A 19757-nucleotide genomic window follows, 5' to 3' on the forward strand; every position below is an offset into this window, starting at 1 on the left:
TTTGAACCGGGCGGTTCTTAAACTGATCTGATCTTATCTTTTTTTTTTTTTTTTTTTAGCGCGCGCGCGCGTGTGCATCCCGACACGTCGCTTTTGACCCGGTCAGGCCGCCGCCGGAACAGGTTCCGAAAAGGCGGGTTTTATCCGGACGGCGATAACATGAATCGATTTCCCGCTCGTGGAAAAACAAATTAATCGAAAAAAAAAAAAAAAAAAAAAAAAAAGAGCCGACCCGCATTCGAAAGACGGTTTCCACCCGAGAGACGTTTAATTTACGCGCTCCGTCAAAGAGGCAGCCGGCGGCGGGAGCCGAGAGTTGAACCCCCTGGAGGCGAACATCCACCAAGGACCAATCAGGCCCGTCACACAAGTGACACACCAACTAATGAGCGAGTCTCAGCCGGCGTTGCGGGAGATAAGTAGACGTGAGTGATACCGGCGGCGGCGGCGGGGCGACGCCGTTCGGCTTTCGGGGTGGGGGGGGGGGCTCGACACCCGCGCCGCCATCGCTCTGAAATTCCAATTCCTTCGTACAGCCTGAGCTTTGCAGGTGTCGACCCGGCCTCAAGTCATCCGTCGTCCGAAGACGACTGTTTTCCTTCCGATTCGCCGGCGTAATGATGTTTGCGTGGAAACGGAGCGAGCCGGAGCCCGTTAATGAGCTCTCGTTCCGTAAAGCGATCCATACGTTTCGAGCAAAACATTACGTAAGTGTTTATCTTGACTCTATAATGGACTCGGGCGAATCTTCCCATCTGACAAATGACGGCGAGCCGGTGTTATTCCTGGCGCCGTCCGCCGAAATTAATAGGCGTTTTCATCCTGCTGGAAAGCCTACAAAGGCCCGAGAATAACCTGAACGTAATCATTTCGGTCCGTCCGCACGTAATGAGTGACGGCCTCTGTGGTGGGTATTTTTAAAAAAAAAAAAAAAATAAAGCCTGCGTTCAATTGTCGCGTGGTTCGAAATCACACATTTTTGCGGTGCGACTGTAACTGGATCCACATTGCTGTTACCATGGGGACCCACCCGCGACTCGGGGACAGGGGGGTATTGGGCTTATTAAGCCTGGGTGAACACCAGCCGGGGTCGGGTGGGGGCTCGGAGGGATCCAGGACCAGAATTAGAGCGAAGTCACTCTGCTGGATCAAAGAGCGCCATTGTTCCCAGGCTCTTTTTTTTTTTTTTTTTTTTTTTGCAAAGAGCACAACTCAACTTTGTTTTGTTTTTCTTCACCACCCCCACCCCTCCAAAAATAGGATTATGAAAAATAAGAGCGTTCAGAACAGAGAATATGTGAGTAATTGGAAAAAAAAAAAAAAAAGGGTGAGGGGCTTAGCCGGAGCCGGTTCTCACCGCGTAAAGTCACAACAAATCTGATCAAACGCTCCGGAAGCAGCTCCCCCAAATTTAGATGTGTGTTTATTCTGATAACGGCCCCTTTCTCTATTTTCCTTCCAAATTTGCAAACAAGCCCCTAAAAGGCTCCTTTTTTTTCTTCTTCTTTAAAAAACCAACAAATCCTATACAAGGCCGTCGGTAAACGCCGATCTTCCTAAACATGTACAAATATGGGCAGAGCGTGTCGTCCACTGTTTACAGTTTCCAGCTCGCTCGGGCCGAGACGGAGATCCTTCCCCCGCATTCCACACTCATTGGGTTATTCTTTGGACGGAGCCTCTCGGAACAACAGGCCTCTTTCTGAACACCTGTATGCAGTTTGTTGGTTTTACACCGAGTCGATGCCTTTTCTTCTCGTTCATTCACTCATTGTCTATTCTCTTTATTCCTCGCGCTCTGGGTGGCGAGGGGCGCCGGAGCCCATCCCCGCCGTCGACCACGACTCGGACCGGTCGACCGCGAGGCCGTACAACCAGAAGCATCGTATAGAGACGTATGACATTCACCCCAACATTTACACCTCATACATTTCCGTTCGCTCAGAGCGGGGGTGTCATTTTCACCGAGGGACACGTCGGCATCATGGTTGCCCTCAAACGGCCGCATGTCACGGTAACAGTAGAAATGGAACTCAATGTAATGTTAAATAAGTGTACCTACTCCTTAATGTAACTACCCATTCAAATCGATTGACATACGCATTCCCATCTTTCTGTCTGCGTTAACTTTTCTCTTCCTGGACATTTAGGGATCATTTGTATTACGCAACGTATTGATTCACTGGGTAACATGATCGACACGAACGGCGGGGTAGTTTCTGGTCGATGCGTGCGTTTGACTTATTTAAGATAATCAGACCTTTTAAGACGTAAAATGACGTGGCGGGCCACATTTGACCCGCGAGCCTTAAGTTTGACACGTGCGACGTAGAGTCTCCGATGAACCGACTATATGCTTGAACCAGGGACCTTCTTGCTGCGAGGCGGGAGCGCTAACCGCTCTCCTGCCCCTTTTTTATCATCTTTTTTTAAAAGGAAAGGCGGCTCAACAAGGCGCAGGTTGACCGTGGACGCATGTTCTGGGTAAAAAAACAAGACTCTCAGACCTGAAGGCACCGTGAGCTGAATGGTCGCGCGTCCTGTCCGGGATCCGAGGGGATAAATTGCAACTCTGCTTGTTTATCTTCCACGGCGTACCGCCGACCGCAGCAGGAATCTCGGGGCGTCTCCGAACGCTGACCCTTCCCCCCCGTGCACGCTACCGCGGAAACCGGATCCCGTAATGGCCAGAGCCCACCCGACTGGGAGCGAGGCGGGACGCATCCCCTTCCAGTTCAAGAAAAACCTCCCCTGGTCTCCACGCCGCCGCCGCAGCTCCCCGGGCCGCAAAGTAGGGAGAGTCTTTCGGCGTGTGTCAGCCTTCTAAAAACTGAAGCGTGCGCGGCTCTTTTCCCAGGCGCAATTTCCTCTGGCAAAATTACAGGGACATCGTATTATCATAATGGAGGGAACGTTATTCACGCTGCTTCTCCAAGTGTGTTTTTTTGCGGGGCTCGCGTTACCCCGCTAAGCACATCTCGCTCCCCGGGAACCGACTCGTGTTTGTATTGATCGCGCGGCGCGCATATTTCTCGAGGGCGTTGCCACGTCTAATTTTCATAACAGAAAAATTCCTCCGGGCCGTTTGTATTCATAGATACGTAGCGAATATGGATTCCAACCCGCCCCTGTTAGGACAACAAAAGGAAAAGCCCTGCAATTTTAATCCATTTGAACGGTTTGGCTTCGGCGCGGCGCACGAGGGAGGGAGGAATACAACTTTTAGAGTGTGTTTCGGGGGACGGAGAGGGTGGGGGACGGCGGAATATATTTATCCCAAATTCCCAGCATTCCTTCGGACGGACTGATGGCGGGCCCCGGCCACAGCGCGCATTTCAGGCATACCCTCAGCCACTCGCGGACTTGCGGACGCCCCCGACCCCCGGCCCGCCCCCACACTCCCAACTCCGCCCTTACAAGCTTTTGTCTGCAACTGGAAAAGCGGCGATGGCCACCATTGTGAGCTCAAAATGACTCAACAGGAGTCACAAGTATTAATATCTCCACCTCACCTGAACTCCACACCCGTTTATTTAGTTGTTTTCCACTTTCCAAAACATTACGTTACATTACATTGCATTTGGCAGACGCTTTTATCCAAAGCGACTTACGATAGAGGACATAGGGACTGCAAATACACTTGCAAATGCACAGGAAAAAACACCTTTAAACCGTGAAAAAGACTTCTTCCAATACGGGCCCTGGGCTACGGCAGATCGCGAGCAGGTCCGGTGGAACCAGGAGCGAGCCTCGCACCCGCACGGGACCCGTTTCATCACCGCTAACGCGATGAGTCAGATCCGATAAGACCGGATTGAGACGAGACAAGAGCCAGCAGATCAGCTGGTCGCACATTATCAATGCTAATGTTAGCAAACCTGGAAGGGAACCAAGCGGCGTCGGGTCGGGCCGAGTCCCGCCCGTCATCCATCACCTTAACGGCGCGTGGACTTTAAGGGGGAAATAACAAGTGGACGAGCCGAGCTGTCTCCGTCAGCAAAAGAGGGAACGACATTAAACCTTGATTTATCTCGCCGACGTTCTCGGCGAGGAGGCGGACGAAGCGCATCCCGTCCGGCCGCGGAGGAGACGGAGACTCGTTCTGGAAAAAAATCAGGTCGGATCCGGAGCTCCGCTGACTGCTTGACACAGTTATTCGAATTAATTTTCTCAACGCTTATAAATCAGGGCGTGTTCAGATTAATGATAGCTGATAATAGCAATCGGGCCAGTGTATCCTCGGGCTTTAACACCTCTTCGTCACGCGGAAGCAACAAAGGAAGGCGTTCAACACCGAAAATGAACTCTCATGGTGGAGAAAGGCATGTTCGGAAGTCGCGGACGACCTCCTCCGGGCAGATCTTCAGCTGTTTTTTTACGCCACCTTCACCTGCTGCTTCCCCCCCCCTTCCCCTCCGCCGCCACCTCGCCGTTTGGCTCCGTGAGCCTTAGCGGCCCGCGAGGGGTTTCCATAACCCTTATTTATTTCTCCCCTGAGCGTCAGAAGAGATACAGCTCTTCTACATTGCTACTTCCCACTCTTTTTCCGTGCTATTTCTGGCCTTCCGTAGATAAAAAGGATACTTAGACGCGCCGAAATAAAAATTCAAAGGAGACGTTCGCGGGTGCGAGTTGTAAAAAGGAATGAGAACAGGTCATTCGCTTTGCGGCGGCGATCGTCCCCGAACGTTCGTGCGCACTGCCGGCAAGAATGTCTCAGACGGACGTGCCTCCGTGCATCCAGGAGTGCCCTTTGACCTGCGAGGAGGCGCCGCGACGGGAACACTGACCCCGCATTCCTCCCGGTGCTGAAGAACGGGCCGTAATTAACCGTGGTGTCGGAGCCTCGGCGAGCTAAAAACCGCGTCGCCCGCGTTTATTCGTTCGTTCATTCATGGCGTGTAACTCCCCGAAAGGCGCCCGGCGGGTCAAGCTCTCGCTCGCCATCTCGCTCCGTCTCAACTCGTTAAGTTGTGGAAAAAAAAAAAAAAAAATCGAACGCCGAACAGACTTGGCCAAGCGAAGGTGTAAACGCACCCGCCGCGCTTCCCGGACCTGGAGCGGAGGTGGCGTCGTGGCCTTCGGAGGCGTGTAAACAGCAACGCGCTCACGCGCCTTCTTATTACCTCCGACGGCGGCGCTTTATTACCTCGCAACGGCGAAAATGGTAAAGAGCCCGCAGAGAGACGACGGCGGGGCTCTTAATTTCACATCCCCACATGTTCTCCCGCAGGTTCGCAAATGGTTTATAAGTAATTTGCCCGTCCACTCCGATATAAAAACGCGCCACGGCGTTCACTGAGCGCGTCGGGCCGAAGCCCGCGGGTTCACTCGGAAGACGGGCGGGAGCGCAGACGCGTCAAAATGTTAGATCGGTGTTCGTCGATCATCATCTCTCGTTGCTACAGGAGGGAAAGACCGAGTGCATTTGGCAGCCGGACCCCCATTTACCGACAAACCTATTAGTCCAAACAGATGTCTGTTTTATTTTCTTGCTTAAAGTGAATCATCTAACATAAAAAGGGGGGGGACGTCCTTGGAAGGTCGGGAGAAAATGACGGCTACTAGAAACGAAGCATTTTTGGTAAATACACCGCTAAGGGCGGTCGCTTCCTCCTAGCGGCGGGTGGAAACACAGGGAAAACAAAAAGCCCACTCTCTGATCGGCTCGAACCTCGCGGCTCAGACGGCACGCAACCGGTTAACGCTCGTATTTTATTTCTATGACTTCAGCGTTGCTCGCCGAACCGACGCGCGGGAGCGGCGACATCAAACGCGCGGCGAACGATCCGACGAGACGCAGTCGCCGGAGCCGCCGCCATCTGCCGGGCATCTGCCGTGATTCATCCCTTCACCGTCTCAAGTTTCACCGGAAGAGGCGCGACGTGCCTGATGGTAATGTTGTTTTTGTTTTTTGTTTTTTCCCCGGCCTCTTCTTCCCCCCGTCTCCGACCGGAGAGGAGTTTCGACTCACGAGACGAGCTGTTCCTGACATACCGAACTCCGGGTACTTTTATTGCAGTTATTTTACCGCATCATAAAATTCCCCGCCAACAGGTTAGCCGCGCCACAGGTGTCGATTCCAAGTTTAGCCAGATGGTAGCATCTTTTCCCTCTTTCATCCATGTTTCCGTGGTTACAATCTGGATTAATAACATTTGTCTTTGTCAGATCATGGCGTGCTTAACACAACCTCTGCTATCTCTGCGTTTCCATTCATCTGCTTCCTGGTCACTAATTGCTTATTTCCTTCAATGTCGCTTGTGGGTTTTAATACGTTGCTTTAAAAAAAGTGCAATATACTTGTTTTCTGTTGCGCCCCCCCCTTTGGAAGAAGAAAACATTTTCGCCCCCCCCCCCCCCCCCCCGCTCTCCACCGCAACTATAAACATAGGCATAACATTGTATCCTTATTAAAATTAAAGAAAAGAAAATAGAAAGAAATATAGATCAACTTGCAACAAAGAATAACTTTATTAACATTGTTCTTTAGTCTGTAGCAGAAAAGGGCTAAAGTGCATTACTTGCCTGAAATTTAAAAAAAAAAGAAACTCAAGAGGCTTATCAGTGTAATTGGGGTGTTATATTTTTAAGTGACGCCTTAATTTATTTGGCTTCATGCTGTCCACCTCCAATATTTTTCCACACACACACACACACACACACACACCGGTCTTTCCTCGTCTTCCACCGTAGTCACAGCGAAGCTAAGCGCTACATATCTTTCGTCATATTTCCTCCTCTTAGCTTTCGGCTGACTTTCGTTTGTCCCACTATTTGAGAAGCGATGCTTAAAATGCACCGTCTACGGAGCGGCTTTCAGATAGAACGCTTCTCTGAACTGTCCACCTTAAAATTTAGTTCCAGGAACTCGCCGCCTCGGGGGGAACCTTTTGGTTTTGCATCGCCGCAGGCAGTAGGGGACCGTGGTAACAACAACGTGACCTAAAGAGCCACACGAGTGCATTGTGGGAAAAAACCATCCGTTGTGTTTTTCTTGTGTTTTTCATATACTTCCTCCCGCCATCGGCTAAATCCGCACTTATTTTTGTTCTACCTCGAAGCGGCCTCGGACCATTTTCCTCGCTCCATTTCTCACCTCTCCTGTCCATTTTGTTGTGAAAAAAAACAGCGGGCCACTGCAGTTTTTAAAAAATGGCGCTCCCCGGTCTGCAAGAAGTATCGGGTAATAGCCGCGGCTTGTGAGTTCTACCAATCACCGATGTCAGGTGGACCGTAAAAAGATCGAGAAACGAAGAGGTTCTCGGAACTACAAACACTTCCTACTGTGCGAAAGGGTCTTCCGCGGCCCGCTGGTTTCATATGTTGAGGATAAAACAGACAGACGACCTTTGACCTCCGCGGACTTGCACTCCCGAGTGTCAGAGGCCAGAAAGCCAAGAGGCTCGTCTCGTCAAAACCAGCTGTTCGAAATCCAGCAGACAAACCGGAGAGTCTGGAAAGCAGAGCGTCACCCGCTGCCATTTTCGTCAACGGACGAACGCCCCCCCCCCTCGCCGCCGCCGCCGCGTCAGCCGTCCCGCGCTCTTGTTTTCACAGCTGCATTCTGATGGAAGTCAGGACAACGACGCGACATGCGGGGGAGATTCTGCTACCGCGGCAGGGAAAACAATTACTTAACCGGAGAACAGGCTGAAATAACCCCTCCGTCTGTTCCCCGGTTCCCCCAGACTTCCTGTTTGACAAAACTAAATCCCTGTTGGTGCCGGGCTTTCCGCCCTGTTTCTCCCCCTCCCACTCCCTCTCTCTCTCCGGCTGAGTCCGGGTCCACTCCGGGTCACTGGGTAGCAACTCAATCCATTTTTGTTCCGCTCGCGGCGCCGCGTGCGCGGACGCGTGCGCGAAGGGAAACAAGGGAATAAGATGGGGAGGGCGGGGGCGGAACGCAGAATTGGGGGAAAGGTGAAAGATGGAGTTAAAGGCCGACGCCGCCGGAAATAACGGCGTCGTAAAGCGGAACCGGAGAGGGTCGAGGAGGAGGAAGGTCCCGAGACGGAGGAGACGATCGATCGGCTCGGACCGGGAGGCGACCTTCACTTTGCGACCGTCGGCGAGGAAGAGCGGGAAGCTTTCCCGAGAAGCGTCACCCCTCAGAGAGGCTTTTCTTCACGTAAACCCGCGGGCGGGAGTTATCTAATCGGGCTCCCGCGTTAGACAGAGCTGTCAATCATCGTCGCTTCAAACTGGCGGGGCGATGAGGAGAACGCGGCGCGTCGGGGGGAAAGCCTCGATTTACGAAAATCACCCGCTGGACAGGAGGTGGTCCTCCGGCGGGACGGGAGCTTCATCCCCAAACCCCTTCCTCGGATGGATGGGATTTTTTTTTTTTTTTTTTTTCCCGCTCTCATGGCCCAACTCTTGAAAATGAGTGATGGCGGCGAGGAGGGGGTTTCGGGGTGTGTGTGTGTGTGTGTGGAAGCGCACATTCTGGGACTGGGCGGGATCCAGCTGGAGCCGCCTCACACAGCCGACACAAGGACAAAGCTCCTGGCTGTGCTGGTGCGGCTCAAAAACAGGACAACGCAACCCTTATGCCAGATCGTCCTTGGCAACGTGGCGGACGCCGGCGTGGCAGCCAATGTTTAATTTATTGACACGTCTTTAAATTTATAGGCCCGTACGTGCGCGCGTGACCTTGACGCGCCCTCCCGAAACGGGCGAGTTTAAAACAGCGGGTCGCTCCGGGAGGCGCGGACGAGCGCCCACCTACGGCGGGGGGTGGAGGAAGTTTCATCCGATTATGCTCCACGCTTCAGTTATTCGCCGGTTCGCTCACATTCCAGGCCGGCGTGGGGGGAAAAGGGGCGGCGGCGGCGGCGGCGCGGAGGCGGAAACAGCTCCAATCAAACACGCGGAGAGCTGAATGCAGCGCCGCTGCCAGACGGAAACACCGCCAATTATTTGATTTTTCTTTTTTTTTAATCATCAGCGGTGGGCCGGCGTGGGAAGTATTCAACCGGCGAGGTCTGAGCCGGCGGGCCGCATTGTTTCCTCCGCTGCACGCACGCCGCCAGACAGTTTTCAACACCGGCTGGCAAACGGCGGATTAGAGTTGCGTAACACGGAGACGGGAGCGGGACCGGATCCGGCGTCACCTGCCAGATGGTTCCCTCCATGTTCTTCGCGTGGACTCCTGGAGCAGCCGCGACGCCGTCTTGGCCCCCGAGGGGGGTCGCCTCGCACGGGCGCCGCGGCGCCCGAATCGTCCCGTAAACGTCCGAGGGCCTGAGGCGGCGGTCGTCGGCCGACGCCGTCGAACGTCCGCGGCGGAAACCGCCTTTTTGACGTCAATTTTCTCTTTTGGGTCGCTTCAGAAACTGCGAGATTATACTTCAAAAGTGAAAAAACGAGGCTACGGCGGCGGCGGTTTCATCCGCCGCTATCGGATTCTCTTTCTTGTTCCGCTGCCATCTAATTCTCCTTTGGAGAAAAATCCACTCCAAACCAAACGGCTGTAATTAGCCGAAAGTAGGGCTTTTTTTTTTTTTTCAGACTGTATGAGATTTACACGATATGATAATCATCTCCGTTTCGCTGCATCAGGCGTCATTACACAATTATTAATCGCCATCCGTCACACCGGATTTTAGTTAAGAAGACGCTTGAATAAAATTTCACGAGTGTTATGTCGCAGAAGAATCGGTATTAAAAAAACACATATATAAATAAATTATACTCGTAAAACGCAACCGGTTTGATCATCTCCGTTTCAAGCCGAGCGGCGAGAAAGATTTCGGAAACGGCGCGTGACGATCGGCAAATAAAAGAACTTCACGCCGGACAGATTGATCGGTCCGACGGCAGATTTTCCCGCATTTTACGTCCGGCGACGGAGGGAGAACGTCTATTACGTCCGGAGAAACCTGTCATTCTCCCATTCCAATTCCAGAAAGTGTCAGATCTGACTGACTCTTGCCGCCGAACGGCCTCCGGAGCTTCCCGGAACCGGGACGGTCCCTGCAGATCTCGCTGCGTTCAGCTGTTTGTAACTTTATTCATTCATTCTTTACCCAGACTGCTTATCCTGCAGTCGGGCGAGAGGCGGGTCACCCTGAACCGCTTGCCAATCAATCACCGGGCCTCGTGTAAAGATACACAACCGTTTTACTCACATTTACCGGCCATATAGAGTCGTAAAACATTCACGCTCCCGTTCACCTGTCTTCGTACCGCGTGTTTTTAGACAGCGGGAAGAAACCCGTTTGTAACTTTATCAACAAAAAAAAAAAAAAAAAAAAAATAATTCGGCTCATGTATCAGAACCGCCGCGTACAAACGGCGGCATTAAAGTTCCTCAAGCATCGCGGCTGTTTTATATCGTTTGTTCAGTCGCGTTGTCAGTTTCAAGGACGCGCCGCGACGTCATTCCCGCCGAAAATACAGCCCGGAGTGACCCGACGTTGTTATCGGGAGTTGAAGTGATTTAGATCCCGCTGACGTTTACTGCAGGACAATATTTTGGGAGATTCCGGAACATCCGTCTCTCCCAGCGTGAGTTATGTAATGTTTAGCTTCCGCCGCTGCAAATCAACCACTTACACCCCTGTCCTTTTCCGTGTCCCGCTTTTTTTTAATTTTTTTTTTTTTTTTATTTACGGCCTCGAATCAGGGCGCCGACAAATGCTCTCCGAATCCCGTCTTGAAATGTTCAGGATCGGGCTAATCTCTGGACCAAACCATGACGACATCGACTTTTTATTATTAATTTTTTTTTTTTTTTATTTTATTGTCCAAGCGACGGTGATTGTTATAGCTTTTAATCTAGTTTTTTTTTTTTCTTTTTTTCAGTCAGGTGTGGAAACAATTTGATCGAGTCGCTCCGGAGCCGGCGCCTTCTCTCGCTGTTTTCCTGCCAGTTTTTAAATCATTTTGAGTTTTTTTTTTTTTTTTTTTAAGCTATAGCCGGACTTGGCAGCCGTCTAAATCACAAGCCTATGAATCCCTTCGAGCCCGGCAGTCAAACTCACTCCACGAATCGGAGCGTCCTGCGGCCGGTCGGGATGTGATCCGGCTCACGGCGCGCCGCCATCGGGAAAATCTGCGAGGCACGAGCGAGTTAGATGGGCGCCGCCGAGCCGGGGATTTAGCCTTTTCTTTCCACGCGTCTTCGGGCTTCGGACACGTCGATGCTGTGATGGAACAGCAGACGCAGATGGTATATCTAGAAATAATCGGTAAAATCCGATCGATAGATTAAGTGACCAAAATCTGTTCCCACAGGGCCTCCGACCGTCCGCTTTTTAACGCTCATTCTTTATATCGCGTATCTTCTTCTCGGGGTCACGGGGGTGACGGACTCCATCCCGGCTGCGATTGGGCGAAAGGCGAGTTCAACCCGCCGGTTAATCACAAGGCCACAGATAGAGACCGACAACCATTCGGCGTCTCCTTCGCACGTCATTTGGAAACATACGACCATTCATTCCCTCATTTACGCAACACGTAGAGACAAGCGAGCCGTCACGCCAAGAGGCCCAATTTGGCAATCGATTCGCCTGACATTTTCTAACGTATATTTTCACTCATATTTCCAGACGCTTTCGACGATTCGCGATGTGCGACCGACTGTCTCCAAACGCGAGCGGGTTAATGCCGAACCGGCTCTGGGACCGGGATAATACCAGGATCGTACCGTGTCCTTCCACCTCGGAGAGCCAGATTTCATTTCCTCTTTGATCCGATTCCTATCAAGGCGAGCGGAGGCGGGTTTTATTGTCAGTACTGATAGACCAGCCGAAGATTGAAACTCGTCATTTATTCCTTCGAAACGCCCTTCTTTTCCCCCGCGATCCCGCGTTTCCTGACAGTGACCCCGACTTCCTTCTCCTTCGCCATGCTGGCAACATGGCGGCGGATTTTTATATTTTATATAACGAACGAGCGTTGATTATATTGTTCTTCTGAATACTTCGATAAACCGTATCGACCCCGGCCCTGTGATTGACAGGTCCGGGTCAAGCCCCGCCTCCCCCCCCACCCCACCAATCCCCCGGGTGCAGGATCAGCGATATAGATAATGACCGATCCATATTCACCCCTCATCATTGACCTCTAAATGCGACTAAACGACGTTTCAAGGAAGTACGGCAGATGTCGGGAAGGTACTTTTTCTATCAAGCCTGCTGGACTTTGGACTTTAAGAAAAAAAAACACTGACAAAGTGACAGTTATCTTGGTTGTCATAGCAATGGATCCATCCTGCAATGAAGGCTATTTGAGGGTCTGCGGAGAACCGGAGCTTCTTCCGAGTTCCTCCCGATGGAAGACGCGGACCGGAAAACGGTTAGAAACACCAGCTCTACCAGATCTTCGGGTCTCCAACCACCATCCGCGCCCTCCTTTCCTCCTCGTCGTTTTAATTGGCGACAGTAACGGCAGAATGTGAAAAATGTTCCCCCTTTCGTCCGGACAGGTTGAGGGTGGAAGGATGAGGGACCGGGAAACGAAAACTCATCATTTGGTGGGAGGGAGCAGGGAGCAGGTCCAGCGGGTTGTTATATCCAGCCTGCCTGAAGGAAATGTTAATCCCTTTGTGCGGCGCTGCGCTCGGGGGCACCTAATAAGTCGATCTGGGTTCTGCGGGGGGGGTTGGGTGGCGGCGGTGCAGCTAAATACCCAGCAACCAAAATCCAAGCTTGGAATCTCACAGTCTGACGTGACGTCGGTGATTGGTGAGACTCATAAGCCACGCCCAGTACCGGATACTTCCAACGGCATTTTTAAAAACTATCAGCGCTAAGCTGTTTTCTCGCGACATATTGTACACAAGCGGCGAAAACCGGAGCTACGGTTTGACAAGTCCGGCCCGAAAAACTGGTGTCAGCCTTCTGGAAGCGGGCCACCACTCCCACTGACTGGATCGGGGTGAAGTAGCGGAGGATATTTAGCGCGGCGACGCTAGAAGTTGGAAGAGCGGCGTCGGAAGGCGAAGACGGCGATAAATTCACGCCGCTTCGCCTCCGGCTGCATGCCTCATTTAGCAACGCCCCCTCCCACCCCCCTGCGCCTGCTAATGGCAGGCTGAATCACACATCACCTTTTTCCTCCTTCCTCCGGTGGCGGATCCTTATTTCGCAGCCAAGTAAACACATCTGGTTTCGTCTTTTCCTTCACGAAGGCGATAAAAGCCCCCTTACCCACCGGAGAACTCTTTGCAGTTCCTACAATCTTTTCAAGAAAGAGCGTCTCTCGGTGCATTTGAGGAACCAGAGCCCGTCGTGTGACGCTGGTGATTCGGCGATTGGTGAGACCCATTACCGGATACTTCCATTTTTAAAAAAAACGGTGGCTGTCGCTGCTCAGCTGTTTTCTTTTGTACAGAAGCAGCAAAAAAATTGAGCTTCACGGAGGGGTTTCGCAGAGGAATACCAACATTTTGGCCCAAAATAAGTCCGCAGTTAGCTAAGAGCAGCGCTCCACGGTTATTGTTCGCACAATGCACTCGCCTTCCCTATGTTGTCCGTGTCGTCTTCATCTTCTTCTTCCAAGGTTTGCTTTTCAATGTGTTTCTAGACACGCTAACGCGGTCCCTCACGGCTAGTGGGAATTCAAATTTAAAGAGAAAACTAGTTCCTGGAATAACAGTCAAGCTGGATAGTTCAGTAACGGGGGCGATTCCAAAAACCCGACGTCCGATCCCGGCCCCCTGCGATGCACGGCCCCACCCTCCTCCGCCCCCCAAAACTAAATCCTTGCATGTCTGGATTTGTGAGTCCCGTAAAAAAAAAAAAAAAAAGTGAGGAACTCGCAAGGAAGACAGACAGACAGCGTTTTTTTTTTAATCCCACCGCCCCAAAAATAGCAGCTCGCCGTAATGCCGTATGTACGCGGCTGCTGCTGCGAGCTTAAAAGGAGCTCTCCTTACATAAAAGTGCACATTTCTGGGTAAGTGCGCCAGCTTTCACCTTAATCATCCTCTATATTATACATCATTAATACTGATGTTTCTAAGTAGCTAAGCCTTTTAGAACTGGGGCATGGAGCGTCGCGGTGGTCCTCCTCAGATTTATGCTTCTTGGAAGAGTGGGGGGGGGAAAGGAAAAACTCAACCTGGCAGCTCCGTCAAAATCTACCCGCAACCTGCTTTCCCGCCGTCTTAAAGCCGTGGCGAAGTGACGGGGATTGTGAGCGGGGTGAGCCGGCGAGGCGCGGGAACGCCGGCGCTAGTTTGTGAGCTAATGAGAGGGCCGGTGAAATGCGGCCTCTCAAATTAAGGCCGGAGACTTTGGAGCCTCGGCGGACAAAAAAACCCCGTCGTCTCCGGGGGAAGCCGGCGGGCGCGCAAAGCCGCGTCTGATCTCAGGAATAAAATGAACAGAACTGATGCTTTCATTTCACCAGGAATAGGAATAAATAAGCGGCGCCCGCGTGCAGGTGGGGCTCCTTTAGCTACCCAATGCTACCCATACGTTTTTAGAGTTTTTAAGCCTAGTTCCTGAGATTTTACAAAGACTGTGAGTCTTACAGGGTCACTATTTACAAAACAGCAAGATTCTTCTTCCCACAATTCAATGTTTCCCCTGATTATTTGCAGAGCCTGTGCTTTTTCACTCCACCGCTTTTCCTCCTTGACGCGGTCCGACATCCGCTCCTCTTTCTGGGCGCCACACATTGATTGAGACGTCCTTCGCCGTTCCCGTTCATCCACAGCGCCGACAAATACCGTCTCCGTTGGCGAGTGTTTGTCTACCCGGGTTTCCTGTTTACTTGTAGCTCATCTATTGGTTATTGATTGTGTTCCTTCACCGTGAAGACTGTAAGACTTGATAGCGTTGTACGCCCACGACTTAGATTGCCGCCTTATACTTAGCGATCGAGATGACGTAAGAATCCTAAAATTTCCCTCTGACTTTCAGTTTTTTTATCCGCGACCGTGAAAATCTTTTGTCGTACGTCGAGCATAAATGGTCGATTTGGCGGCGGCTGCCGAGCTTCGGGGCTGACGCTCGTAAAGTTGGCCTTCATCCCGCGGCGTAAAGATCTCTCCGGTAAAGACACCCGCTATCTCCGAGACGGCAAAAACACCGATTTCGTCCTCGGCCGGCTCCGAAAAAACGCCGCCTTCGCCGGAGCCTTGATGTTTTTGCCGTTTTTCCTCAGATGTTCCTGCCTTTGTGTGTTTGTGTCCTCGGTGGCAGCCGTGTCACTTTCATTCTGCTTAGATGGGGGGCTTTAAATAAGCCTCCTGTCCCTAAACTGTATTTGTTATTTTAAGCCCCTCTGACACGCGCCCTGATGCTTCACACACACACGGTGTGTGGGTTTGCGTGTGTGAAACAAAATGCGAGTTAAGGCGGATCAGATGTTTCCACGCCGCCCGGGTGCAAAGTCCACATCGCCGCCGATCGACTTGCTGTAGATCGGATTCCAGGATGATGTTAGCGGATGGAAAAGGAAGGGCGGGCGCGCGCGTTTTGCACAAAATACCGCGATTCTCTGCCGACAGAACTTCGGGTGCCTCCGAAAACACCAACCCGCTTTCTGAAATGGAAATTCTCTGCACGGGGTTAACTTCCCGGCGTTTACGACCGAGATGGTGCGTCGTACGTCTCGCGTATCCGCTTGTCTTTTTCCCCAAGCGGCGCAAAAGCGAAACAAACCGAAACAGTCGAGGTAGAACGGCCGGCCGGGCCCGGGGACTGTCTTGTGTAACCCACGGTTTCTTAAGAGACGCCGCTGTTGTATTTTTAGCCGCTTTTGTGAGTTACGAGTTATGTCGTCTGCTCACGGGGGGCCTGGGTTCGAATGCTAGAACCGAGCCGCCGCCCGTGCGGAAATGTGTAGCGCAGCGAGAAACACACCAAAATTCATTCGTTCCGCAAACCGCTTCTCCTGCACTCAGAGGCAAGCAGGGCCACGAGCCATATGGAGACAAACAAGCGTTCACTCATTCATTCAAAATAATATACGTTAAAAACGGCCACTCAGGTCTGCGGTGAACCTCCTGCATGCGTGGGAGGAAACCGGACAACCTGGAGGAGATCATGCAGGGATCTTCTTGCTGTGAGGAGGACGTACTTCGCCTCCGTGCCGCCCCGAAATAATCAGCCAAGGTTACAGAATATCCTCGAGTCGTACACCGATTCTCTCCTGGGGAAAGAAGCGCGACATCTCGCCGACTCCTTCGTTTCCGACCATTCCTGCATCTTCCGGGGAAAACGCCTCCTTTTAAAAAAAAACTGTAAATTCCAAACATGTGAACCCACCCGCCGTTATGGAGCAACGCCTTACAGGGAGATGTTTATTTCCCGGGGAGCCGGAGGGGCAGACGCTCCCCCGGGGCCCCCGGGCCCCCCTGTGGCCGCAGATTTATAGTTACACTGATTTCTCTACTCCTGCGGGATGGTCTCTCCAGGCTATTACTCTGGAGTTATGCGAAAGGCTGGCTTTCTGCAGGGTGCAACAGCTGACTGGGACCAAGCCAACGCTTCTCCATCCTCCATCCTGGAGCCTCTCCCAGCTTTCAAAGGGCGGGAGGCAGCGCTCATCCCGCTGAGATGACACAACGTCGCCATCATCGGAGTTTCTGAGGGCGTAGATCCCGGAAAAAAAAACGATCGGAATCGAGGCTTCTCTCCAAATAGCACGTTCGATCCATAACGAAAAAGCGCTTCTCTTTTCCGCTTTTCCGCGAGAACCGGATCTTCCCTAACACGCGAATGCCGGCGCGTAAAAACACCGCGTGGACTTCACTCACCTCCGACAAACTGGATTCCTCCGGCCACGCGGCCGATGGTGCGGGAGATGAGGTCAGAGATGCAGCAGCCCATGACGGCGGTGAGCGCCACCAGCAGCAGGAGGCCGCAGCCCACGCCCGTCACCACCGTGCAGATCCTCCACTCCAGACTGGGGATGCCGTGGAAGGAGGCGTAGCGTCCGCACTGCTCCAGCATCACCGTGGCCTGCCGCTCCTCGTCCCGCACCGGGTAGGAGCAGCGGCGGAAGGTGCCGAAGGACACCGGCTTGTCCATCTGAGTCCCCAGCAGCCAGTAGGGCATGAAGAAGCCCACGCAGGAGGCGGCGGCGCACAGCAGGGACAGCAGGGCCCAGACCACCCCCGTGCACGTCAGGCTGGACGCCATGGTGAGCCCTTTGCGGCGTCTACTCAACGGCGGGCAAGGGGGGGGGAAGCGGTCGCCGTGGGGATGGGGGCGCCTGGAAGCGAGCAGCTTTCACCTCCTCAGTGAATCCCTGGGGAAAACACCGAAGTTCAGGTCAGCGGGACAGAACCCCCCCCCCCCCAAAACACGAAATTATAACACAATCGGTAAAAGTAGGGCGCACGATTCTGAGGAAGAGTCGGATCCGACTGAGGAACGTGAGCTTTTGGAACGTGAGCTAAAGCAAGTGCTTATCCAGTTCCTGCTTCCCAGCGGGCGTCTTCCTCCTCCTCATCCTTTTCTTCTTGTCTTTTTCTCACTAAGTCAGGAAAGACTTTACTTCAAAACGGTGGACTGGGACCTGACAGATGGATGGATCGTGATCTCACAGTATCACATGACCGATTGATTCAGGAGTTGCAATAGATGTGCAGTCGTCCCTCGCCGTTCACTGTATTGCGGCTTTTTAACTTTTTATCTCATTTCATATCTCGGATTTTTCGCTATACCGCCCGTTTTTTTTTTTTTTGCAGTATACGTTTATTATTTCAATTACTTTGATGGGAAAATAAGCATTTTCTACAACCGACCAGAGCGCGGCGTTCTGTATCCCGGGCTCTGATTGGCTCAGCAACCGCGGCATCGTTCCCTGCATCTCCTGCACATGGCACGCGTTCAGCACCTCGCCTCGTCCGTTTCACACCCACGTGCCAAAGCTACTCGTAGCGTTCCTCTGCGGTGTTGTGTTTTTGTGAATGATCCCTGGAAGATTTTAATTAATTTCCACCCTTGCTGTGACACCCAAAGGCTCTGCACATTTTCACCTCCTGAGCTACTTTTTCAAATGGCCGTGTAAAAACCTATGCTAAAAATTCTGAGTTAATATTTATATATACTTCGCACAATATATGTTTGTATTTGCAAAACCGCAACAGAGTATATTTTTATTGTCATTGCCTTACTCTGATGACTTGCACTGCGCGCTGGGAGACGCTTTTAAGCTTTTGAAATCGTCCCTGAGAAAAAATGTTTTTCCGAACAGTCAGAAAACATTCCCCTTCTTGGGAAAAGCAACGGTAAATTGACGGATCAAGCAAGTGCACTTTGACTGGGACATTGTGGGGGGAAAAAAAAAAGTCTCCCCCGAAGTGGTACATTTTTGGTTTTCTTATTTGACTCGACTCCTGCGCTCACGTTTAACCATCTGTTGGGAAGAAATAAATTGAAAGGCTAACTTGCTGGTTAGCTCGCTGGAAGTCGCAGTTGCTTGCGTTCATTTGACTGCATTTGTGTGTGTCGGAAAAAAAACAACAAAACAAGATCTCAATATGGTTGCTACTTTGCGGATTTTCGTTTGTCGCGGCTGGTTCTGGAGTTTAACTCCTGTGACAAATAAGGGACGACCGTAACACGACAACAACATTTTTTAACATGGATAACTTCCAATCTAACGTGGCGGCTGCGCAGGTCAATCGTCCTCTCCGGGTCTGAAGCGAAGGCTGACGGGGGTCAGATCCTGAAGTTTCACTGTCTGCCGGACGCCATCCGGGTGATTGACATCCTTACCCAGCCGTATGGCGTTCATTTATATCCATGTGGTGTTAATTTCTTACGACCCAAATGTCAAAACAGCGGTTGTGACGGCTCATTCATTCATTCACACCAATATCTGGCACTCAGATGGAAGCGCGAGAGCCTTTCCCAACGATTCACCCTCTCATTCAACATTCAATATCAAACCGTTCCTTCAAACGTCATATAAAGACCCACAACTATTCACGTCGTATAAACATACAACCATTCACCCTTTCGTTCATACATCTGGACAGTTTCGGGGCTCCAGGGGACCTTCCTGTGGGTTTTTGGACCTTTAGAGGAACTTGGAGAACCCTGAGGAACCCCACGTAGGAGAACATGTAGAGTCCACACAGAAAGGCCCTCTGAGGGAATCCAACCAGGGACCTTCCAAATACTGAGTCACTGTTTGTGTCCATCTCCGGACTTGCTCCGTGTTAAGAATTGCTATTTCCATCTTTCCTCAGCACAGAGTCAACTAAATCCTTCTAAGGAGTTTTAGAATTAATGAATCCTCTAACCCGAACAATCCAACATCATATTTGTTTTTTATAGAAGTATAAATAAATGTCCTTGTGTGTGTGTGTGTCGTCTCACCTGAGATCCGGCCAGGTGACAGGAAGAAATCCGACATCCGTTCAGGTGGTGAAACCCTCCAGGAGCCGGCGGCAGTCTGGGGGGCCACGGAGGGTCCGGGATCCGGATCCGGGGGGGGGGGAAGCCGCGGCTCCGGGGCCGCAGGATGCGTGGAGCCGGCGTGGAGGAGGCGATGAGTCCTCCTCCGCTATCGCAGTGCTCACACCCGCGGAATGTGAATAACGGAGGCGGGCGGAGGAGCGCTCCCACGCCGGGACTCCGGCACCGGGGCTCCGCTCAGGGGCTCCTTCCCACCCGGCTCCTCCTCCTCCTCCTCCGGAAACTTTTCTCCGGCGCAGGGGGAACACGGAGGTTTCCAAGAGCCCGATCGCTTCCCTATAGGATCGATCGCAGCTAAGCGGTGATCGATAAGTCCCCACCCCCCTCGGAGGAGCGGCGGCGGCGGCAGCGGCGGCGGCGACGGCA

At 52.1% G+C, this 19757-nt stretch overlaps 1 protein-coding gene across 1 annotated transcript in view; it reads right to left on the reverse strand.

Annotated features, from left to right (window-relative positions):
* LOC147224174 (LHFPL tetraspan subfamily member 6 protein) overlaps positions 1 to 19535 on the reverse strand; it is a 53911-nt gene extending 34376 nt beyond the window's left edge. The window contains exons 1-2 of the mRNA XM_086164147.1: positions 19293 to 19535; positions 16718 to 17211 (exon numbers count right to left, since the gene is read on the reverse strand). Of these exons, the coding sequence (XP_086020273.1) occupies positions 16718 to 17102 (385 nt within the window). The 5' untranslated portion in view covers positions 17103 to 17211; positions 19293 to 19535. The remainder of the gene's footprint in view (positions 1 to 16717; positions 17212 to 19292) is intronic.
* Between the last annotated feature and the right edge of the window lie 222 nt (positions 19536 to 19757).

The sequence above is a fragment of the Fistularia commersonii genome, chromosome 18 (assembly GCF_037954325.1).
Source record: "Fistularia commersonii isolate RoL2024-O1a breed Wild chromosome 18, RoL_Fcom_v1.0, whole genome shotgun sequence".
NCBI lineage: Eukaryota > Metazoa > Chordata > Actinopteri > Syngnathiformes > Fistulariidae > Fistularia > Fistularia commersonii.